The sequence below is a fragment of the Mastigoproctus giganteus genome, chromosome 1 (genome assembly GCF_048544385.1).
Source record: "Mastigoproctus giganteus isolate SK-2022 chromosome 1, ASM4854438v1, whole genome shotgun sequence".
Taxonomy (NCBI): domain Eukaryota; kingdom Metazoa; phylum Arthropoda; class Arachnida; order Uropygi; family Thelyphonidae; genus Mastigoproctus; species Mastigoproctus giganteus.
Window position 1 is genome coordinate 71595839 of NC_143575.1, and position 26503 is coordinate 71622341.

At 36.4% G+C, this 26503-nt stretch overlaps 1 protein-coding gene across 3 annotated transcripts in view; it reads left to right on the top strand.

Annotated features, from left to right (window-relative positions):
- didum (dilute class unconventional myosin) overlaps positions 1 to 26503 on the top strand; it is an 814019-nt gene that overhangs the window by 537973 nt on the left and 249543 nt on the right. For 2 of the 3 annotated variants that reach the window (XM_090373351.1, XM_090373360.1), the window contains exons 26-27: positions 4145 to 4321; positions 26208 to 26313. In XM_090373351.1, the coding sequence (XP_090229477.1) occupies positions 4145 to 4321; positions 26208 to 26313 (283 nt within the window). The remainder of the gene's footprint in view (positions 1 to 4144; positions 4322 to 26207; positions 26314 to 26503) is intronic. The other variant, XM_090373369.1, reaches the window with a different exon arrangement.

Sequence of the window (26503 nt, forward strand, 5' to 3'; positions counted from 1 at the left end):
CACATTTACATTTGTATGTGTATTCGGATAGGTATTTTACTGCAAATTTTATGTGGAAAAAATTTAAAGTAATTTTTTAAAATAATGTTTGATTGTTTTTTGTTTTGTTTGTTGTGACCTATTTTTTTGCTGCTAAATCTCTCAAGTTCCTTAATAATATCAATTTGATTATATCGCATTCTTCCTGGTTTTCTGCCCATTTCAGTGCTATTTCTTTTCATTGACCTTTTACCATAAAAAACTGAGAAAAATAATAAATCACACAGTTTCTGACCGATATTATTCTTACCAAATCTTGGAGCTAAACTAAACATAATATGAAATGAAGAAAACAAAATATGTCATGGAAAATTGGGTTCACGGAAGCGAACAACTAAACTTATCACTCATGGTTTCCGAGAAAACCCATTAGTCCTAATCCAAAATTTCACCAGATATATGACATAAAAAAACAGATTGAAATACAGTACTCTCATAGCATAATAAACTTGTTTCAAATACTACCATTAATAAAAAAAGAAACAAAATCATCCTTTCAAATTATTCCGGATAACCGATGTTCTATCATAATATCCTATCAGATTTGTCTGACAAATTTGATAGGATATTATGATAGAACATCGGTTATCCGGAATAATTTGAAAGGATGATTTTGATATCATATATTTGCATTTCAGGAAAGCTTTTGACACTGTTGTGCATGAAAGACTATTGTAAAAATTGGAGCAGAATGGTATTAAAGGTAAGTTGCTACAATGAATAAAAGGATGGTTAAGTGGGAGAAGACAGAGAGTGGTAATCAATGGGTGTTGCTCTTCTTGGACTAATGTTAGTAGTGGAGTTCCACAGGGTTCGGTGTTAGGTCCACTGTTGTTTTGAGGCGCCTCCGTAGCCAGGTGGGAAGGAGCAGAAGTGCGTAGCACACGCTTCTTGATTAGACCGGGGTTCGAGCCCGTCACCACCAAATACGGAGGATGTGGAAAGGTCAGGGAATGACCACCGCATATTCCCGGAGCAATATGGCCTTAGTTGCTAATGCTCCTAAAAACCAAATAACAACAAGAACAACTGTTGTTTTGTATATTTATCAATGATATTGATGAAGGTATATCAGGCTTAATGTCAAATTTGCAGATGATACAAAGGTTGGCAGGGTTGTTAATGACAGTAATGGCAGCGTGCTACTGCAACAGGATCTAGATAATTTGGGCAGATGGGCTAAGAAGTGGCAACTGAAGTTTAACCTTGACAAATGCAAAGTACTGCATATGGGTAGAAGTAACCCCAGAGAAACGTACCAAATGTGTGGTACTACACTTAAGGTGGTAGAAAATGAAAAAGACCTGGGAGTAATTGTGCAGTCAGATATAAAGTTTTCTGAGCAATGCAGACAGGCTGCCAGGGCAAGTCATGGGGGTTTTGTCAATGATATATAGGAATTTTGCTAGCAGGGAAAAGGAGGTGATTATCCCTCTGTATAAGGCAATGGTCAGGCCACGCCTTGAGTCCTGCATACAGATCTGGAGGCCTCATTTTAGGAAGGATGTAGATTTACTTGAGCGTGTACAGAGAAGGGCAACAAGATTGGTGAGGGGAATGAAGGGATCCTCTTACCAAGAGAGGCTTAAGTTCTGCAAATTGCAGTGGCTGGAGACTAGGCACCTGTGCGGTGATCTGATTGAGGTATATAAGGCCTTGAATGGGTTGAGCACGCTGAATTCTGATGGGATCCTTCCACTTGTTGAGATTACGAACCTAAGGGGGCATAAATTCAAATTAAGAAAAGACAGATGTAGATTAGATGTGCGGAAATTTGCCTTTAGCCAGCGGGTGGTTAATTGCTGGAACAAACTTCCATCTGTCATTGTGGAAGTTGGTAGGTTGAATAAATTTTAGGAGGAACTGGACAGGCATTTGGAGGAAATGGTGTGTTTTTTTTTTTTTTTTTTTTTTTTTTTGGCTGATGCTGCATATGTACATATGTATTCCAGAAAAAGTTAAATGATATAAGGAATTACTGAAGCCTTTTAAGGCAGTTCTTAATTAGCCAAGCTCAGGAAATTTAATTAGCCCAATCAAGTCACAAAGGAGGTTAGGCAGGAGAAGGCAGATTACAAAAAAATCTTTGGCAAAGAATGCTAATAAAAACAGAAAGGATTTCTTTACTTTTATAAACTCTAAAAGGACGGGGATGAATCAGATTAGTCAACTTCATTTCGATGGTTCGACTTGTTGATCCTGCTCAGATAGCAAACAAACTGAATGAGTATTCTGCATCTACATTTACACTTGAGGAGTTATTAAGGATTGAAAATGTCAGAAGGTTATCAAATTGTAGCATGGTGCTTAATGATTTTGTAATAACTGAGAGAAAGTGGAGGAGAAATTGTCGAAGTTAAACATAAGAAAGGCGCCTAGGAGTGGATGGGATCTATCCAGTAATATTAAAGGAGGTAGCAAAGCAACTAAACAAACCCTTAGCCATAATTATGAGAGCATCCTTGGACTCAGGGGAGGTCCCCACAGACTGTAGATGTGCAAATGTATCCCCAATTCACAAAGGGAGATTGAAGGGTGACACAAGTAATTACAGATCAGTTAGTTTAACTCTGTTCCAGGTAAAATAATGGAGTCACTTGTTAAAGATGCATTGCAAGATCATCTAGACAAGACTGCAGCAATAATTCAGACACAGCATGGGTTTGTTAAGGGAAAGTCTTGTCTAACAAATTTGATTGGATATTATGATATGGTTACAAAGGAACTGAATGCAAAAAATAATTTTGATATCATATACTTGAATTTCAAGAAAGCTTTTGACACTGTTGTGCAGTGAAGACCACTGTACAAATTGGAGCAGAATGGTATTAAGGGTAAGTTGCTACAAGGGATAAAAGGATGGTTGAGTGGGAGAAGACAGAGGGTGGTAATGAATGGGCTTTGCTCTTCGTGGACTAATATTATTAGTGGAGTCCCACAGGGTTCCATGTTGGGTCCACTGTTGTTTTGTAGATTTATCAATGATATTGATGAAGGTATATCAGGCTTAGTGTCAAAGTTTGCAGATGATACGAAAGTTGGCAGAGTTGTTAATGACAGTAATGGCAATGTGCTACTGCAATAGGATCTAGAAAATTTGGGATGATGGGCTGAGAAGTGGCAACTGAAGTTTAACATTGACAAATGCAAAGTACTGTATATGGGTAGAAGTAACCCCAGAGGAACATACCAACTGTGTGGTACTACACTTAGGGTGGTAGAAAATGAAAAAGACTTGGGAGTAATTATGCAATCAGATATGAAGTTTTCTGAGCAATGCAGACAGGCTGCCAGGGCAGGTCATGGGGTTTGTCAATGATATATAGGAATTTTGCTAGCAGGGAAAAGGAGGTGATTGTCCCTCTGTATAAGGCAATGGTCAGGCCATGCCTTGAGAAAAGGTCTGGAGGCCTCATTTTAGGAAGCGTGTAGAGTTGCTAGAATGAGTACAAAGAAGGGCAACAAGATTGGTGATCAGAACAAAGGAGTGCTCTTACCAAGGAAGGCTTAAGATCTGAAAATTGCAGCGCCTATAGAGTAGGCACCTGATTGATCTGATTGAGGTGTATAAGGCCTTGAATGGGTTGAGCACGCTGAATTCTGATGGGATTCTTCCACTTGTTCAGATTACGAACCTAAGGAGGCATAAATTCAAATTGAGGAAAGACAGCTGTAGAATAGATCTGCGGAAATTTGCCTTTAGCCAGTGGGTGGTTAATTGCTGGAACAAACTTCCATCTATCGTTGTGGAAGTTGATAGATTAAATAAATTTAAGGAGGAACTGGACATAGATTTAGAGGGAATGGTTGTTTGATATTTTTTTTTTTTTTTGGCTGCTGCTACATAAGCTCATACACTTGCCTTCTTGCATCACATGCCACTATTACTATAATTTCAGGATTTTGCACTTATGATCCGACCCCCTTCCCCAAACAAGCCAATGACTTTTTCAGATGATAGGTTATTTAAAGATATCTTAAAGTGTCAAAAAACTTCCTAATAAAAGCTGTTATTTGCTTTTTCTTAATATGGATTTCAAAATCCATTCATTTCACTCATAAAACAAAGTTGCCAAGTTTCATTTGTGTGTTTTTTCTGTTTCAGACTGAGATGGAAGAGGAGCCAAAAGAAGTAATTGACATTTCTCTGGTGCTTAAATTACAACAGAAGTTAAAAACTGTAGAATCTGAAAAGGTTAGATTAGAAAAGAAACTGGAAAACCTTGAAACAAAAGAGGAAGAGTCTCCAAAGGAAGAGAAATTTATTAGAGAATCCATCCGAGTAAGTTCGTTTTTAGCGATAAACTTTTAACAAAATATATGTTAATCAAATATTGATTTATATCTCTCTAGTGGGACATTGGTGTGCATTTTCAAAAACTTAAAAAAAAGTGAACTTTAAAATATATTAAAAAAATTATGTGAGTGGGAATTTTTTATTCCTCATGTATGGTGTCTACTTTACATCAAAATGTTAGTGCAAAAAAGTGTGCCAAACATCCATCCATTCCTAGTTAATTTTCCCTAGCGTTTGGTTTTCTTTTGTTTTTGCCCATTTCGTTATCTGGAGATTAGCTCTAAGACAGTTGTGGAAATAACTTTTTTTCTTTTTTGAATAACTAGGCTATACTAGATCTTATTGTCCAGTATAGTGTCAAAAATAAAATTTTAAAGTTCTTCATTTACAATTATTTCTTGCCTTTTTATCCTCAAAAAAACTGATGATTATATACCTGGTCAGTAAAAATTCTTATCACACTTAGAGCATGAAATAAACACCATAAAGGATAATAAATACAGTTGTTTTTGAATTAACATATTGATGCATGTTTGCATTCTGTAATTAATTAACTCATGGTATGGGAAATTTGTTTGTAGGTCACAGAATTGGCTGTTGCTGTTGGTGAGCAAAATTATCAACTTGTTGAAAGGGTGTACTGCAGTACCAGGACTTTGACATGATTATTAACAGCACGAGAGCATGCTGTTAATAAGCATGTTGAATGCTGCCTTCCTGTCGTGGATAATCAATACCCATTATTAAACAGCCTCATCTGTGGGATATTTATTTTCAGGTATGCGTGAGCTAATTTGTATGTTTCAAACCCAGGCAGGTATCTCAGTTGTTATGCTTGTTTTTTTCCATGGATAACAAGGGATAAGGCCTGCTGAGATTGAATTTGTCAAGGCAGGAGGGGTTTCAATGGGTTTTTTCACAATTGAGCTAAGTTAGCCAGTTTCAGATGATGGCTTTGTAATCTGCAACCCAAGTATTTTTGTAAATACTACATGCAGTTTACAGTCAAAATATGCTGTTGCCTAATAACTTCTGTCAGTTATTTTTATTTTTTTTTTCTTATGGGTCCCTTTGTATTATACGTGCATGATGTTTATTTATATAATTCTTTTTAACTATAAAGTAAATATGATATTCCAGTTTGACTGCATCATTTCATTAAATTTTACTAAGAAAGTATGGCTTCATTAGTCCTTTTTGGAAATAACGTCTATTAAATGATACCTAAAGCATTACTTTTTTGCAATTATGAAACAACAGGGATTACCTTTATTTTAGATATAGGAAGCTTCTTTTCCAACCAACTCTCCTAGTCCAACGCACTAATAATTCTTTGGGAAGTCAATATCAATTTTACAAAATGTGAGACCTCTTCCCCACTGTCAGAACCGTAGTGTTCAGACCCCCTCGGTCTCAACATCGAGCGCTCAAGACTTGTGTCTTCAAACACCGTACCTCTGGCAGCAAGGAAACCATTACGTGGATTGACATAAAATTAAATTTTGAAGGTCTAAACCGCTTAATAAATATGTACCGATTATTTGCTTCGGTCCTGTAGCTTGACATTAAAATTAAATTTAGGGGTCTAAAAAGTTTAATGGATATGGGGGGATTATTCTAGTCCGACTTAAGGAATGTAGAATTCCTTAAGTCGGACTAGAACTTTTCAGGGCATCATGTTCACAGAACTAGAGCAACCCACAATTAATCCGAACTTTTGTCTTATGTTGTAGTGTTTGTTCTTCACACATGCATATAAGTGACCAATGGTCTACGGATATTGATCGAAGTTTCGTGTAGTTTCATCTCTAAGGTTTCCACAATAAGTAGTTTGTGGTAGTTGTGTTGATTAATTGTAATTTTTGTTTTATTAAAGGTGAATGAATGTCGTTCATTTATTGCGTGGAACAAAAGTTCTGATGCATTTGAACGACCCACCCGCAGCGAAGCTTCATGTTGTTTTGCTCGAAGCTGTGCCATTCCCACGGTAGATCCTACATAAACAGCGTCACAATTTTTGCATGGGATGCTGTATACCAGGTCATGCTGTGATTGGAATGTGGTGTTTGAAGGTCGATTTCTGAAGAATATGTATAATTTGTTCATGGGTTTTGCTATGATTTTCATGTCGGTTCCCTTGCATATTTGGTTAAGTTTATTGTACCAGTACTCGACATATGGAATGGTGATGAAATGTATTTTGGTCTTGTCGGATTTTTGTGCAATGTTTGTTGTTATTTATTTTTTCACGGGCTATTGTTTTAACTTTGTTTATATAGGTTAGTGGGTAATCCCTGTTTTAGAATCTTCTAGTTAATTCATTTATTTCTGTCGTTAGAGAAATCTGGGTGGAAGAATATTTAAAGGCATTAAGAAATTGATTCAGCATCATCGATTTTTTGTATGGTTGAGGATGATAATTGTGGAAATGCAAAAGCATCCCCTTATTAGTGGGTTTTCTATATATGCTGAAATTTAGTTTTTGGTCTAATCTGTGTATGGCAAAATTAAGGAAATTTATGGAGTGGGTTTCTGCTTCAATTTCTAATTCAAATCTTAATCTCTGATGGATGTTATTAAAAACCTGTAGAATATTGTTTATGTTCAAATGATCTGCGATAATTAGGATGTCATCCAGATAGCTTCCGTAATATGTGATCTGTGGTATAAATGGATCAAGATGGATCTTTTCTAATTTGTCTAAGTATAGTTCAGCAATGAGTCCACTGATGTTTAGGCCCATTGGGAGGCCGAAAATCTGTCTGTCTATTCTTTCTTGAAAGAGAATGTAATTAGCATTTACTAATAGTTTTGTTTGTTCAAAGATTCTGTCTTTGGGGAGTCTGGTGTTATTAATTTTTATGTCATCATCGTTTAAGTAGGCCCAGACTATGTCTAAGGTGTAACGTATATTTACATTAGTGTATAGTGAAGTCACATCCAGTGAATATAACTTCATATACTCCTTGATATGGAGATCTTTAAGGTTCATGAATAAAGCAGTGTAGTTTATGTTATAGGTTAGGAGTTCTCGAAGCGGTTGAATGGTTAACAGGGTTAAAACAAGACTATAGTAGAATTACATTGATATATGCGGCCCAAAAATATCATATCCAGTTTTTAAAACAATGTCTTTCTGAAAATTTAATACCGAAATTTGCTAAATTTCGGCTAGGTTTGAAAATCAAAGGAATACAAAAATTAGTTCTTACTACATCAAGCAACATAGTAAAACGAGCTTTAAAAACTCAATTTAATCTAAAAAAGATATAATTTAAACAGATTCAACGATATCACAATATTTTTAGAAAACACCTAAACAGTACTGATTGGAATAATCTAAAGCAAGCCATTCAATTAAAAACTGACGTCCAATCCACCACATTAGAGAATAGATATACCCTAAAATTACAAGCCCTTAGGGGTTTTCCTCATAACAGAGGTCATTATTCGTCACACAATCGTTTTGAGAATCAGAGTGCATATCGAAACACCAAAAATGCAGATAAAAATTCCCACACCTTTCCCAATAGAAATCTACCACATATTAATGACTTCAGGGTGAACAAACAAACAAACAAATAATATCTATTTACGCACTGGTTCCCATAACAACCCTAATCCATCAGATAATGTAAAGAACTTATCATCTTTTGCACTAACTTCTCAGCAAATAGCCCTATTAAATAAAGGTTTAAATTATAATTTACCGCCAAGATTACCCCCCCCCCCAAGAAACAAATTATTATTGATCTTGAGTTTGCTCTTAGAGACTTGCCTCAAAAAAAATGTATTAATCCAACTTACTAATCAAATCGTAAACCATACTATCCCCTCAATATCAAAATGACAAAACCGCGATATCATTATTCAAAAGGCCGACAAAGGCAATACTATTGCCTTTATTCTCAATAAAGGAGACTATATAAATAAATTATACACCATCATTTCAGACACAACGACATACAAAGAGGTTGCACCATCAGAGTTCAACAGCCTAGTTAACAAATATAACAAAATGCTCACCATCTGTAGGAAAGATGACCACATCACTATGGCCCAACTTAAACAAATTGAAGCCTGCACATACAATATCCCAACCTTATTTGGCCAAGTAAAATTACAAAACAGGATACCAAATACATCAAATCGTGTCATATAGGAATTCAGCTTTTGCTTCCTTAGCCATATTCATCTACCCAATTCTAAAAGCACTTTGAGAACTCCTAACATATAACATAAAAAACTACGATGCTTTATTCATGAACCTTAAAGATCTCAATATCAAGGAGGATATGAAGTTATGTTCACTGGTATGACTTCACTATACACTAACGTAAATGTACCTTACACCTTAGACATAGTCTAGGCCTACTTAACGATGATAACAAAAAATTAATAACACCAGACTCCCCAAAGACAGAATCTTCGAACAAACAAAACTATTAGTAAATGCTAATTACATTCTCTTTCAAGAAAAAATATACAGACAGATTTTCGGCCTCCCAGTGGGCCTAAATATCAGTGGACTCATTGCTGAACTATACTTAGACAAATTAAAAAAGATCCATTTATACCACAGATCACATATTACGGACGATATCTGAATGACATCCTAATTATCGCAGATCATTTGACCATAAAAAATATTCTACAGGTTTTTAATAAAATCTATCAGCGATTAAGATTTGAATTAGAAATTGAAGCAGAAACCCACTCCATAAATTTCCTTAATTTTACATACACAGATTAGACCAAAAACTAAATTTCAGCATATATAGAAAACCCACTAATAAGGGGATGCTTTTGCATTTCCACAGTTATCATCCCCAACCATACAAAAAATCAGTCATGCTGAATCAATTTCTTAATGCCTTTAAATATTCTTCCACTCAGATTTCTCTAACAACAGAAATAAATGAATTAACTAGAAGATTCTCAAATAGGGGTTATCCGCTAACCTATATAAACAAAGTTAAAACAATAGCCTGTGAAAAAATAAATAACAGCAACCTTGCAACAAACATTGTACAAAATTCCGACAAGACCAAAATACATTTCATCACCATTCCATATGTCGAGTACTGGTACAATAAACTTAACCAAATATGCAAGGAAACCGACATGAAAATCATAGCAAAATCCATGAACAAATTATACACATTCTTCAGAAATTGACCTTCAAACACCACATTCCAATCATCGCATGACCTGGTATACAGCATCCCATGCAAAAATTGCGACGCTGTTTATGTAGGATCTACCGTGGGAGTGGCACAGTTTCGAGCAAAACAACATGAAGCTTCTCTGCGGGTGGGTCATTCAAATGCATCGGAACTTTTGTTCCACACAATAAATGAACGATATTCATTTGCCTTTAATAACGCAAAAATTACAAATATTCAACACAACTACCACAAACTACTTATTGCGGAAACCTTAGAGATGAAACTACATGAAACTTCAATCAATATCCGTAGACCATTGGTCGCTTATACGCACGTGTGAAGAACAAACACTACAACATAAGACAAAAGTTTCGGATTAATTGTGAGTTGCTCTATTCCTGTGAACATGACGCCCCGAAAAGTTCTAGTCCGACTTAAGGAATGTAGAGAATAATTCCCCCCATATCCATTAAACTTTTTAGACCCCTAAATTTAATTCTAATGTCAAGCTACAGGACCGAAGAAAATAATCGGTCCATATTTATTAAGCGGTTTAGACCTTCAAAATTTAATTTTATGTCAATCCACGTAATGGTTTCCTTGCTTCCAGAGGTATGGTGTTTGAAGACAGAAGTCTTGGGTGCTCAATGTTGGGTCTGAACAGTACGGTTCTGACAGTTGGGAAGATGTCCCACATGTTTTGTAAAACTGATATCGCCTTCCCAAAGAATTATCAGTGCGTTGGACTAGGGGAGTTGGTTGGAAAAGAAGCTTCTTATATCTAAAATAAAGGTAATCCCTGTGGTTTCATAATATAATAGAATATAGGAATTATTGAGCGCTTAATAGCTCTCTTTTATCAAATTTTTTGCAATTATGGGTTCATTAAATAAAAGCAGTAAAATCACAAAAGTTTTCAAGCTGAATTATTAGCTTGGAAGCAAACTGGAAATATGTGTTTAGCTACCTTCCTCTTTTCACAGTTTGGTCCATTAATTCCTTACCATCCCTTTCCAACATTCTGCCCAACAAGATAATATTTCTCAATATCACTGCATGTGTTTTCTATCATGGCATGCTCTATTAGAGGTTGGTTTTTCTGGTTGCTTCAACAGCTGTGATGAATTTGTTGTTTATAGCAAAAGTGAACCCTACAATTATATCCCATAATCATATTAATGAAGATCTAGTCAGTTTTATTTCTACCTTTTTTTTCCTTTGTATATAATTGCCTTTAGATTTCTTTGTTAGATCCCTGGTTTTGGATTGTCTCCTGGCTCTACTTCATATCAGAAATATACTAAACCGTATTAGAATACTCTTTTGTCATTATTTAAACAAATGGAAAGACCACAAGCTCTATAAAATTAATTCCTCTGAAGATACACGGGGAACATCCTTTGTAAAAAGGATAGGTGGAACAGGACCAGGGTATGTCTGCCAGGGGCAAAGGTTGATGACGTTGTAGAGCGGATATCATCTTTCAAGGGCACAAAAGGTGATATAGTTGTACACGTTGGCACTAATGATATTAAGAGTAGGAGACCGGCGGAATTACTCAACAAGTACAGGTCACTGTTGAAAAAAAGCCGTGAAATAGGGTTGAATTTGAAAGTGTCTGCAATTCTGCCCAGACACGATAGGAGGGAGTACATGATGAGAGCCTTGTCGATCAGTTCGGCCCTGGAAAGATTGTGCAAGGCTCAAGGGGTAGAATTTTTTTTCAGCCTGGACTGTACTTGTTAACAGGAGAGATTGCTTCTACAGGGATGGGATACACTTAAATAGAAAGGGTGCAAGAATATTTGCTGATGCTATCGAGGCAGTGTTAGATGGGTCGGAAAACTGCTAGTTTGGGGGGATACAAAGACAAATTTGATTGGTTATTATGATGTGGTCACAAAGGAACTGGATGCAAAAAATAATTTTGATATCATATACTTGGATTTCAGGAAAGCTTTTGACACTGTTGCGCATGGAAGACTACTGTACAAATTGGAGCAGAATGGTATTAAGGGTAAGTTGCTACAATGGATAAAAGGATGGTTAAGTGGGAGAAGACAGAGGGTGGTAATCAATGGGTGCTGCTCTTTGTGGACTAATGTTATTAGTGGAGTCCCACAGGGTTCGGTGTTGGGTCCACTGTTGTTTTGTGTATTTATCAATGATATTGATGAAGGTATATCAGGCTTAATGTCGAAGTTTGCAGATGACACAAAGGTTGGCAGGGTTGTTAATGACAGTAATGGCAGTGTGCTACTGCAACAGGATCTAGATAATTTGGGCAGATGGGCTAAGAAGTGGCAACTGAAGTTCAACCTTGACAAATGCAAAGTACTGCATATGGGTAGAAGTAACCCCAGAGAAACGTACCAACTGTGTGGTACTACACTTAAGGTGGTAGAAAATGAAAAAGACCTGGGAGTAATTGTGCAGTCAGATATGAAGTTTTCTGAGCAGTGCAGACAGGCTGCTAGGGCGGGTCATGGGTTTTGTCAATGATATATAGGAATTTTGCTAGCAGGGAAAAGGAGGTGATTGTCCCTCTGTATAAGGCAATGGTCAGGCCACGCCTTGAGTACTGCGTACAGGTCTGGAGGCCTCATTTTAGGAAGGATGTAGATTTGCTTGAGCGTGTACAGAGAAGAGCAACACGATTGGTGAGGGGAATGAAGGGATTCTCTTACCAAGAGAGGCTTAAGTTCTGCAAATTGCAGTGGCTGGAGACTAGGCACCTGCGCGGTGATCTGCTTGAGGTCTATAAGGCCTTGAATGGGTTGAGCACGCTGAATTCTGATGGGATCCTTCCACTTGTTCAGATTACCAACCTACGGGGACATAAGTTCAAATTAAGAAAGGACAGATGTAGAATAGATGTGCGGAAATTTGCCTTTAGCCAGCTGGTGGTTAATTGCTGGAACAAACTTCCATCTGTCGTTGTAGAAGTTGATAGGTTAAATAAATTTAAGGAGGAACTGGACAGGCATTTGGAGGGAATGGTGTGATTTTTTTTTTTTTTTTTTTTTTTTGGCTGATGCTGCATAAGCTCCTACACTTGCTTTCTTGCATCATGTGCCACTACTACTACACATGTTTATTTTCAAAATCAAAGGCATTTATTCAGTCAGGCTAAAATATGAGTCTTAGAGAACAGAATTAGAACAAAACTAAAAATGTTTTCTCACTGCCAGTCCCTTCAAACCTAGGAAATCCTACATAGAATTCCATGTTATGTGGCTACTACATAAATTATTTCTCTGCTCAACCAGTCACCTTTTAGATTTATTTGGTGAATTTCTTATTTCCAGTGTTCTCACTTTGGTGTCTTTTGCAACTCAATTCAAAAAATTAATTCCCTACCTGATCATTCAACTCTAGGTCCCAGTGGCATTCCAAATTTTTGCATTAAAATTGCAAGGTATTCATGTTACAGATATCTTAGTTTGTCCTGTACAATCAGTCCTTAGCTCAGACCTCCATAACTAATACAGTAGACTCTTGATTTTCTGGGATAGATGGTAAAAAAAAATTCCCGGATAATTGATTTCCCAGTTAATCCAAAAATACAGTAAGTTCCCAACATACATAAGAAATACATTCCCGGACTTCTTACGTAAGTCGAGTTTTACGTAACTTGGGAATGACTAAAAAAATATTGCTCCAATATTTCCATGATATGCCAACATTACAAAAACCACATAATATCCTCAGAAAAATGAAGAAAAATAGTTATATATTTTTAATTAGTTCAATTAAAAACTTTATCTGGGGATAGTGGTGAATAGCCGGAGTGGCACATACGAAAACATAAGAGGAAGGAAAAAAGCATGTTACTGTACTGTAAAAGCTGATTTGTATTTCGTAGCCCTGGTTATTATAGTTGACCTCATTGGTGCTGATCGCTTCACCACTTCTCGTATTCTGTCTTTCTCCTTTATTGTGTTCACCGTTGCCACTGGCAAATCTGAATTCCGTGTGATACTTGTTAATGTTTGGCCATTTTCATACATCCTTATTATTTTAATTTTCTGATCCAACTCGATTGCTTTCCTTTACTTGATAAATTTACTAGTACTGCTGTCACTTATTGTCTTAGTTGGCACCATGATAACTGTCAAAATTAAATTTTCTGGAAAGAACTTCACAGGGTTAAGGCAAAAACTCATTATCACCCCATGCGAGCTCACATTTTACTAAAGAACATTTCTGGAGGCCACTGCCATAAAACAATAAAAACAATTTGCACTTTCCAGTTTATTGGGCTTTTCTGTTAATGCAATTCATTATAAACAGGCAGTAAACTCGATCTTATTGCATTTGCGATAATACCGATAGCTATAATTCTGTGGGTTTTTACATTATTGTAGTGAAATGTGTGCCCCCTTCACTGAAATCTTCAGTCATATAAAAAACGTAACGCAAGTCTGAACTACGTATGTCGGGGACTTACTGTATTGAAAAATGTTCAGCAACATACGTAAAAAGTATACCGATAGATAAAAAATGAAAAACTTACCACGTACTACTTGCATGTCCAATATGATGCTTCCCTTTTTATTTTTTACAGTGTCGCGTATGGTTTGGTCACCAACATTATAACGGTCTGTAGAGATTTAACAGATGCACCGTTTTCAACTTTTGAATAATTTCAAGTTTTTGTTAAATTCTCTTGTATTTGCCCATCATTTTCACGATTTCTAAACAAAAAAAAAAAAGTTACTATAAAAAAAAATTCTGACATTCCTGACATAAATAACAAAACAAAATTTGTCCATTTGTGGTGTGATGGAAACCAACAATCGACGCGATGCACTAAAACAAACTAAACATTTGGGGGTTTTTTTGTTTGAGCGACGTGAAGATGGCGGGCATTGCAAGATTAATAGGCATACTAATCTCCTAATGATGACTTATATCGCCACTTATTTACGACTTGCAAAAAAACATCTGTTTATACCTATTCTAGTTATTACTTGAATTTTATGATTTTTGGTTCTTTTTTTTTTTTTTATTTGGAGTCTTGAAGTGTCCCGGTTAATCCACTTCCTGGTTAATCAAGAGTCTGTTGTAGTTGCAAAATGTTCAAAGTTATCTTCATTCATACATGTTCTAACTCTCAGAACATAGTGGATTTTCAGCTTATCTTTGTTCGTTCACCATTCCTAAAAATCCTGAGTAAGATTCTGTTATTAGGAGTTAATCAGTTCATATTTTTAGCATTAGGCCAACTTCTGTTCATTATGGCCTAACCTTCAGAGCAGCAGCAAAAATTTGTGAACCATTTCAACATTTTTAAATGCCCGGCAAGTGATCTTTACTCTTGTTTTTGTGATATTGCTGTGATCTGGTATGGTTGTTCCTTTTGTTCTCTGGCCCCGGGTGCCAAGCGTTATAGTGATCAAGCGATTCCCTGAATGATTTCTAGTGTTTTTGTCAAAGCTACAGTTATATTCATTTGTAAAAGTTTTCTTACATTCTCATTAATTATTTGTTAACTTAGTATTACGAATTGTAACTAAGTTACAGGAAGGAAAACCACCTTTCTTTTTTTCCATTACACTAACTTACTAACCTTTACACCGCTTGGTCACTCTAGCGGCACTGCTCCTGCCTCCCCGTGGCGGGGCCGGTAACCTGGGAGAAGAAATCCACTCTCCCAGGGCTGAAAGGAGCAAAGATGGAAAACAGTTCTTTTCCACCTTTAGAGCCATTGAGCTCAAGACTAGAAAATGACACCAAAAATGACTATTCTCAACCAAAGAGCTTGAAAACAACCCCACAAGAGGAAATACCAGCATTCCTCATACTACACTCTCTATCAGAGCTGCCTCTGAGTAAACTGTTCCCATTCCTTGTCCAAAAATGCGTCTGCTGCAGGTTCACCAAAAACAGTAAAGCGGCTCCAGTCTGGGGATCTTCTTTTAGAGACCATGAAATCCCAGCATTCCGGAAAATTATTAAACATGACTACTTTTGGCGGACAACCAATAAAAGTTACTCCCCATGCCACCTTAAACTCCTCGAAGGGAGTAATCGCAGAATGGGACTTGTTAACTGTATCAGAGGAGGAGATAGTTTAAGAGCTACGTAAACAAAAAGTCATACAAGCAAGGAGAATTATGACTCGGAAAGATGGTGTTCTTGTTCCCACTAGGAGCATAATTCTCACTTTCAGCTCTCCCATCCTACCATCATCTGTTAAAGCAGGCTATCTCCATTTCCGTGCCCGTCCTTACATCCCAAACCCAATCAGGTGCAACGTGCCAAAAATATGGACACTCCCAAACTGCATGTCGAGGTGAGTCAGTATGTCCAGTTTGTGGATCGAAGGAGCACAATCAAACTGAATGCGCTGCTACAACTTCTGTTTGCCTAAACTGTAAGGGTGATCACCCAGCTTTTTCCAAAAGTTGCGAACTTTGCAAGCAAGGAAAAAAAAAATCCAGAAGTATAAAGTTGAGAATAAAGTGACATATTCAGAGGCGAGAAGGGAAATACTAAAAACAGATCCAAAACATATGCAGCGGCTGCTACACAATTTCAGTCAATAAATACACAAACAGATGTTGCCGTTCCCCCAAATATGTCCATCGCTAATTGGGCACGCTCCATGCTCTCTGCCCCCAAACAGTGTCCTTCGCAACAAAAATCTGAACAAGCCTGTAATACACCAATTACCATTCCAGCTAATGTAAACCCAACAGCAAAACAAAAAGTGACAGAAACCATGGTACTGAAACCACCAAATTCAACCAGAATGGATATTGACCAGCACAATGACTCAGAAGACATATTAGAACTTCATGCGACTGATGAGATGGACGTAACACATCCATACTTTCCAAAGAAAGACAAAGGAAAATCGGATTGATGCAAACAAGTCACAACTAAAAAGCAGTCAGAAACAAAAACAACCAACAAAACTGCTTAATGGAAGGAATTCTTCAATGGAATTGTAGAGGGTTTGGCAGTATAAAAGATAATATATGTGATCTCATCCACCGTTATGCTGCTTACTTGGAGACTTTAATGCTCATCATCTGATGTGGGGATTTCTAACAATTGACAAGAGAGGAAAGTTAATATAATCCCTTCTAGACTCTTATCAACTTACCATTCTGAACACTGGTGAACCTACCTATATTCATTTTTCGACAAGATCCATGAGTTCAATAGATCTGTCAATCTGTTCTCCCTCCGTATATAGTGTTATGGAGTGGTCGGTTCTTGAAAATCCACTAAACAGTGATCACCTTCCGATTCTCTGCAAGCTGCAAACACGGGTAAACTCTTCTTCACTATATCGCTCCTTTTGGAAATTTCGTAGGGCACACTGGTATGATTATGCATCTCGTGTACAGTTAGGCAATAAAATAATCTGATCTCAACCCATAGACAATGTCACAGAACATGTAACTAATCAAATATTACAAGCTGCTATCTCTACAATACCAAAATCTTTCCCGGGGAAACGGAAACATAGTAATTACTGGTGGAATCAAGATTGCACACATGCCAAACAGTACAAAAATAGAGCTTGGAATTTATTTCGTAAATTTCCCACAACTACCAATCTAATTAACTTCAAAAGACTGAAAGCCAAATTCCGCCAAATAAGATGAAAAGCAAAGAAAGATGCCTGGATTAGCTTTTCCTCAAGCATAAACAAGGATACAGACAGCAGCATTATCTGGAGGAAAATACAAATGCTTAATGGCAAATACATTCAGTCCCCAGCTACAATACTAAACTGCAAAGGGAAAGAGTTGTAATCCCTGGGAGAAATAGCAAATTCCTTAGCAGAATCATTCGCCAGTATATCAGCAATAGCCTCCTACAAACCAACCTTTCAGCGAATTAAAAAAACTGCAGAGCAGCATAAGATTAATTTTTCCACGAGAGTTTCACATCCATATAACTAGCCATTCACATTAACAGAACTTTTTGGAGCACTCAATAAAACATCAAATAGCACTGCTGGTCCAGATTGGATCTACTATATAATGTTAAAAGAACTGAACGACAGAGCAAGAAAGATCATTATTAAACTATTATAACCGAATATTCTTAGAAAATGCTTACCCAATCTCCTGGTGTCACTCAATAGTTCTAGCCTTCCCAAAGCCCGGAAAGGATCGTACCTTTCCACATAACTATAGTCCAATTGTTTAGGCAAAATCCTGGAAAAAATGGTTCACAGGCAGTTAATCTGGTCCTGGAAACTTAACAACTTGCTAAATAGTAATCAGTACGGGTTTCGGAAAAACCGTTCCATCTTAGACATAATGATAAAAGCAGAGGCAAATATACGTAATGCCTTCATAAGGGGACAGCATCTGGTCATGATTAATCTAGATATTGAGAAAGCCTTCAATACCACCCGGCGATATGGTGTTCTTCAAGATCTTCATTCTTTCAGCTTGAGAGGTCATCTACCCCAATTTATACCAAAGCTTCCTATGCCATAGAACTTTTCAGGTCAGACACATGAATAATTTATCCCAAACATTTGAACAAGAGGAAGGTGTACCACAGGGTTCCATTCTGAGTCCAACATTATTTGCAATAAGAATCACCAACATGACAAGGGATGTACCAAATACAGTACAATCATACATGTTTGCCGATGACTTCATTATCTCTACTCAATCCCAGACTATGAACACCATTGAAAGGCAACTTCAAATTGCTATAGCTAGAATAGAATCATGGGTATTGCGGAATGGTTATTCCCTAGTAGAAAAGAAGTCTGCTGCTATTCATTTCTGTAAAAAACGGAAACTACATCCGGATCCAGAAATATTTTTAAATAACAGCCTGATTCCTGTCACTAACAATTTCCATCTGTTGGGGTTACATTTAGATAATAAACTTAATTTTGCTTCCCATATAGCGTATCTCCGGAATACTTGTCTTAAAAAACTGAATGCTATGTCCTGGGGTGCTGACAGAAGCTCTCTCCTACATCTCTATAGAGCCTTAATAAGATTGCGCTTGGATTATGGAGCACCTGTCTACGACTCCACCAGGAAAAGTTCTCTATTACGTCTGAACACCATCCAGCATAGTGCCCTTAGGATAGCTATTGGAGCCTTCAGAACATCTCCGGTTCACAGCCTGTATATTGAGCAAATGAATCCCCTCTGCATCTCAGGAGAAAAATGTTATTGTTAAATTATGCAGCAAAGATTGGAAGTACTCCAGTCCACCCCAGCTGGCGGTATCTGTTTGATCCTCAACACATCCTGCTATATCTCAATAAACCTAATGAAAACCACCCCACAGGGATTCGACTGCAAGAACTCATGATCAGTTGGAAAATTAACTTTAAGAATATATTCCAAGACCTTGCTACTCCTGAACCTCCCTGGACTGAATTCATACCTCTCTGTGACAATTTCTTTTCAAGATGGGGAAAATCCTCCCTGGAAAATACCAACTTTCAACAGCTACATAAACTGCATTCTTTGGAAAACTCAGAGAAAGTTCATATCTATACCAGCGGCTCCAAAACAGTTACGGCTGTTGGTGCAGCAGCAGTTTCCGCCACTTTCTTAACAGCTGCCTCTCTTCCCGCTGAGGTGCCTCCATAGCCAGGTGGGCAGGAGCAGCAGTGCATAGCACACGCTTCTTGATCAGACCGGGATTCAAGCCCGTGACCACCAAATACGGGGGATGCAGAAAGGTCAGGGAATGACCACCGCATATCCCCGGAGCAATATGGCCTTAGTTGCTAATGCTCCTAAAAACCAAATAACAAACAATCTTCCCACTGAATGCAGTATCTATACTGCAGAATTATTTGCAATAAAACTGGCTCTAGATAACATAAACAAATATATCAAACAATCTCTGATATATACAGGCTCTTTAAGTGCAATCAGTGCCTTTCAATCTACCTGGCGCCTCCGTAGCCAGGTGGGAAGGAGCAGCAGTGCGTAGCACACGCTTCTTGATTAGACTGGGGTTCGAGCCTGTCACCACCAAATACGGAGGATGCGGAAAGGTCAGGGAATGACCACCGCATATCCCTGAGCAATATGGCCTTAGTTGCTAATGCTCCTAAAAACCAAATAACAACAACATCAATCTACCTTTCCTCCTCCCTCTCATCCCGTTCTTAAAGAGATCCAGTCTAAATTATTTTGCTGTCAAACAGCCAACTACAAGGTTATCTTCTGCTGGATTCCTGGTCATGTCGGCATCCAAGGTAATGATCGTGCGGATGAGGCTGCTAAACATCCCGACTCTGGATCTTACAGTCAACTGAAAGTTCCATTCAAAGACTACAAATCCATTATTAAAAAAACATTTTGGGAACAATGGTCTCACCTCTGGCAATCTCAAACCAATAATGAACTGTTCCAGATAAAAAAAGAGCCTCAACTGTGGACATCTAGTTTTAGAAGAAACAGGCGACAAGAAGTAATTCTGGCAAGGCATCGGTCATTCACATCCAACTCATCTGCATTTGCTTTTGGGCGAGACTCCTCCTCGTCAGTGCTTTTTTTTGCCAATCGCACCTAACAATAAAACATATTCTCATTGAATGTCCCCACCTTTCATCTGTCCGTAAATCCAGCTTCAGCTTCCTCTCCAACTTGCAGGAACCCTTAACCTTATCACATATTCTTGGTAATAAAGCAGATTTCAAGGATCTGTTTAAGTATTTAAAATGCATAAATTTAAATAATAGCATCTAATCCTAAGATGAAATTAGTGATACCCAAACCATGAACAGGTGCAATATGGCCTAACCACCTTTTGTTCTGTTGTTCCTTTCACAACATCCTTTTTTTTTTTTTTCATTTTATATCCATTTCTTCAAATTCATAAATTTCTGTTTAAATGACAAGACAATGGTATTTTTTAAATTTTAATAGCCCTTTTATCTGTTCCTCCAGTGTGAACTTACTCCTAGGAGATACTCTTTCAGCTGTGTTTTCTTATCTGTTTTTTCTCATCATTTCTGTATATATTTTTCAGTCATGATGACAATTTCTCTGCTTATGCAAGCAGTGTCTTTTTGAGTTGATGTTCCCCTTAGTTATAGAGATATTGACCACTTTTCTGAGTACACTTACACATCAATATACAGATTTTTAACTTATATCAAACTCCTTGGACTCTCTTTGGTGATTTGAAAACAAAATACATTCTGTACCATCAAATCATACTAATTATTCCTGTTGATCCAGTTAAGTTTTTGGTGTTTGCATAGATTTCACATTTAATTTCTCCCAATTCTTAAAATATATATAATTTAATTTCTCCCAATTAAAAGTATCTACCTTGAAGGCTTTTTGGTTAATGAGCCCTCTGACAATTTAGTGTTTTTACTACTTGCTGCTCGGAGAAGTCTGAGCTTAAATCATGTCAGAGATTGGAGGAATTTTTAAAAGGTCTCTTCAGTGGGGAGGGGGTAAATAATTGATCTCAAATGGAGGGAATAAGGTTTTCCAGAGTGCACAACATACAAATCAGCTCATGAATGCCCCACTTGAACATACATAATAAACACAGTGCAATATTATCTTCAGATGCCAATATATTAATAAGGACTACTATTGATTAATGAAATGTGATTTGCACTGGTAACCAACAGAAAAATCAATATCAAATATTTTGACATATGCATCTTAACTACTTTCTATGTTCCTCCTTTATTCCCAATAATTCTATTGGGAATTTCTCTTATGTCATTTTTCCTTTTGCTTCTGTTGAATATTTTGCTCTCTACTTGCTTAATATAAAGAAGAATTATCTTTGAGTTCACTTTAATCACTTTAATCATTCACTTCCTAAATTAGCTGATTCAGTCAGAGCCAGAACTAGGAAATCCTATGCCTGTGGCAAAAGTGTTCTATGTTGGTGTTTAGCTACTTTCCTTCTTTCACAATTTGGTCTATTAATTCCTTACCATCTCCTTCCAATATTAAATCTTTGTGCCCAACAAGATAGTATTTCTCAATATCACTGCATTTGTTTCCAATCATGACATGCTCCATTAGAGATTGGCTACCTATGGGGGGCTACACCCCCATAGGTAGCCAATCTTTATGAATTTATGAGAATTACTATTGCAACCATCTGTAATTTGCATTATTATGCAAATTAATATTAATAAATATTTAATATAATACAATATTTAAATTAATAATACAATGAATATAACAAAACAAAAATATCAAAGAAAAATAAACTTAAAAATATTCATTCATATCTACAGAGAATATGTTTCTTTATAAACTATAAAGAAAATACATATAACTACAAAGAAATTAAATAATCACAGATAGTTTATGTTTATGTATCTAGTATAAAATCATCGAAAGAAAATATTGCAAAATATAATACTTTTAACATTATAACATAAAATAAAAATATGCAATGAAGATGTATTATTTTAATTGAATTTTTCTCGCTATTGCCCAAGCAAAATCATCAATAATTTTATCATAATTTATGTTTTGTGCAACGTGTAATTTTCAATGGATATAATTGATATGTTGGTTGGTTGTCCTTGTCTGGTTGTTCATCTAAAGTAATTTTTATCAATTTAAGTTTACTGAAGGACCTTTCACAAGAAGCTATTTTTACAAGCAGGATAAAAAAATTTCGTAATGCTATTTCTATATTTGGATAAGATTCTATTAGACGATACTCATGAATGAATTGGAGAAGTTGTAAACAGATTTTATATCCTGCAGAACTCATAAAACATGATTTTTCAAACTTTCAATTTCTGTTGAAATATCTGACATTTAAGTCTTTGTTGTATTTTAATACAAGGTCGAAAGCAGCATTCTGCAAGTCAAATTTATTAATTAATGCGAGCGAAGTTCCAAATAGATATTCAAAAACATTGTTCCTCCCTGATATATATATATATATTTTTTTTTTTTGAGCAAGTGATTATAAATCCTGAGTTTATAATTTTTTTTTTTTTTTTCGCTCTCACAAAATCACAAAAATTTCTGGAAACGGATGTAGCATGTGCAAAAATAATGCAGTAGTTCCTTTAATAATATTTTTATTTTTAATTTTAAACAAAGAACACAAGTTGAACAGAAACTATAATCTGTGCCAGGAGTACACCTTAATCTTTTGACTGACTATACAGGTTTTATGTATATACGGTTTTACTGGCACTACTTACATTGTGGAATGGTAATCTCTTTAACACTTAATTTGTGCTTTCTAATTGCTTAAATTGCCTAACGGCCAGAGGTGGGAACAATCCATACAAAGTTGTCTTTCGTAATCCATTCGTTATATGGAAATTTTCTTCATTCTTCTTCTCCAAAAGAAATTTTAAAAAATTCGCTATAAAGAAGTTCATTAAACACAGGTACAACTGTAATTAAATCAAAAATGAAGCAAATTTTAAAATATATAACCGGTCAAGTGCACCCTTAAACTGCTGTGCCTGGAGCTGGCACCCAGCTCGCCCCACCATAGTTCTAGCTCTGGATTCAGATATGCTGGAAACTAAAGCATCATCTGCATAATGAAATGTTTGGCATCAATTGCAGTTGATGTTAACCTTTCAGATCCACTCTGGGATTCTGGTCTCCAGACAAGTTTCTGTAGAGGTTTCTCTACAATTTTTTGTAGAGGTGGCTGAACTCTTCTGAGATGTGTGTACCTTATTGCAATGTCTCCTCTACAGTATAGACATTACTTGAGAATACAATCTCAGAGCAGACCCGAAATGTTGACATTAATTGTGAGGTTTTTTAGTTAATTGAATTGATCTTTGTGTAGGGAAATTCTCTTTTCCATCTAGAGATAATAATCAATAAACCATTTAATTTGCAAGCAAATATACATGGAGTCTTTGTTTTCTACTGTTTGAAATTTAGTGATTACAACAATTTTTCCTAACTTCTGAATTAATTGTATCATTCTTAATACTGCATTAGTTACATAATATGCCTTATAGCTTACTGCATTTTTATATTAGTATTAAGAAGCTAAGTAATCATAGAGGGTGGAGAGTACAGTACGAAAAGGAAGATAACATTGATTATGGATCAGAGACACTGCATTAGCAAAATGTACCCTACAGCCATAGTGTGTGTGTGCGTGCGTGCGTGTGCGTATGTGTGTGTGTACATACTATATACAGGGTGATTCACTACCAGTGCGACAAACTTGCAGAAGGTGTAGGGGGCACAAAGACTAAATCCGAATCCATAGCATTGCAGGGTCTGGAATGCCTTCATCATGCGGTAGAGGACATTGAATGGGAGGTCGTGTGAACAGCGATCCCGCTGGATGTCAGCATTTGCGGACCGTTTCTGTTGAAGAAACCAAGTAGCAAAAGTCCTCCGGAGTGGATAATCCGCAGGCTCCAATGATTGGATGCGTTGCAGATGGTATGAACTCATTTGGTTTGTTGGCAGTATCCTCCATACAGTGGATTGGGAAATACCCAATCGTTGGCCTATCGCTCGAGTACTCGTACTTGGATTGCCTTCTGCAAAACGTAGGACATTCTGCTCATTGTCTGGTGTCCTCTTCGTTCGCTCTCGATTCATAGTACCTGTCGTGAAACAACCAGTCTCACATAACCTTCTGTGCACACGTGCGAAAATCGTATGATGAGGAGCATGCCTGTGCAGGAAACGTTCCTGGTACAAGCGCAGAGTGGCGCGCCCATTGCAGTCCGCAGCTCCATACGCAAGGTGCATGTCAGCCAGTTCAACGTTTGAATACTCGTCCATCCTACTGCCTCGGGAACTGGTTCGCAAATGCTGACTTCCAGCAGGATCGCTGTTCACGTGACCTCCAGTTCAACGTCCTCTACCGCATGACGAAGGCATTTCAGACCCTGCAATGCTATGTGATTCCGATTCGTCTTTGTGCCCCCTACACCTCCTGCGAGTTTGTCGCACTGGTAGTGAATCACCCTGTATATATATACATAGTATGTAGAAAGTGCGAAGGATCAAGAAAGGGTATTAAATTATTAAACTGGGTTATGGATCTGGGGCACTACTAGTAGAGTTATCTGGCAACCATAATGAAATGTTTATTCTCACTGTATTGGGTAGGGGTACTGACCTGTCAATTGTAATTACTATGGAAAAAATTGAGAATACCGGCAAAGAAAAAAAGATAACCTGAAATTAAATTATATTAACATAAAAATGATAATAATGATGGTACCTAAAGTAGCGGGTTCTAGGGCTTTATCTACTTTTTCATAGGGTCGGCAGCCAAAACCACAGGAGCCACCACAGTAAGCAGGGTCTCTGTTTCTGTTATGATGTATATGTGCGAAATGTATACATGATAGCTGACCTGACAGAGACCAAAAGGAAGGAATAAAATTAAAACATAAATAAAAATAAGTATATAAATATAAAATAGAGTTAAAATGCTAAAATAAAATAATGTTAAAAAGCTAAAATAATGCCAAAGATTTAATCGGCATTATTTTAGCTTTTTAATTCTATTTTATATTTATATACTTATTTTTTTATTTATTTTTGAATTTTATTCCTTCCTTTTGGTCTCTGTCAAGTATACATTTCGCACATATACATAATAACAGAAACAGAGACCTTGCTTATTGCAATGGCTCCTACAGTTTTGGCTGCTGACCCTATGAATAAGTAGTTAAAGCACTAGGACCCACTACTTTAGATACCATCGTTATTACCATTATTATTTTTATGTTAATCTAATTTAATTTCAGATTATCTCTTTTACCTTGCCAGCATTCTCAGTTTTTTCTATGGTAATTACAATTGACAGGTCAGCACCCCTACCCAATACACTGAAAATAAACATATGTCTATATATATAAATATTTATGTATATATATATATTCTATATTTACATACTTTATTTAGGATGACGTACTATGTTGTTGGTCTTGAAATATATAAACTTCTTCCCATCATTTCTTTGGTATATTTAGTATATTCAGTCCAGAAGAATGTAGGATAAAGTTAGATGTATTATCCAGTATATGAACTACTAACATCTGTCTAAGGATTGAGGTCATCAGTCATTCTGCTTTGTTGAATATACTGAAGGATTGTGACTCATCCATTAGAGTTCATCCCAAACAAACTGTTGTCTTGCACCAATAGTGAACTATAAATTCTTGCCTTCACCATATTGCCGAATAGCCCTGTGTGTTTAACAACCATGGAATTTTTCTCTTTAACAACCATACCAAATCAGCTGTTTTGAGTTCGCCATCCAAATTGAAACAATGCTTTTTTTTTTCTTTCAGTGGCAAAAAAAAAAAAATATGTACAAATATTTGAATACTAAATATTTTGACCAACATTTGTGCATCTTTTCACTACCATTTATTATTGATTAGGAAATATCCTATGGCACCGACCACAACTTACAAATACATATGTTACCTTATGGGAATGTGGAGCTCACTTAGTGCGGATTCACTTAGCACTCTGTTTTTCAGGAACGAATTATCAGCGTTAAGCGGGGGTCCCCTGTATTCATATTAATAAGCACACAAGTATCCATTTCACCTTGCTGAAAATTCTCACACATTGGATGTGTTCTAATTTAACAATTGTACTGAAAGATATGTCTTGTGCAAAAATTTCTTTTTATCATTATGTGAACTTTCTTTGTATTATTTTGTCAGTACTAATACTAATATATATATATATATTTTTTTTTTTTTTTCCACCTTTTCTTTTCAATTCATACAGCTTCAAGACCTTGAAATGGAAAATTCCAAGTTAAAAGATGACATTAATAGGCTACGACAAACTTTAGCCAAAGGAGATTCTTCAAATCAATCAAAAGAACTATTAGGTATATCTTGTAATGTTTTGCATCATCTAGCATCTTATTTAGTGAATTGTATCGATTTGTTTTAGTATACACCAAATCCTAATTTTGTAAATTTTCACTTAATGAATTTTTATGATTAGTCTAACTAAGTGCATTTTAGGGCTTATACTTCAGGCTGCTTGAAAGTTTAACTAATGTACAAGTTAGTGCA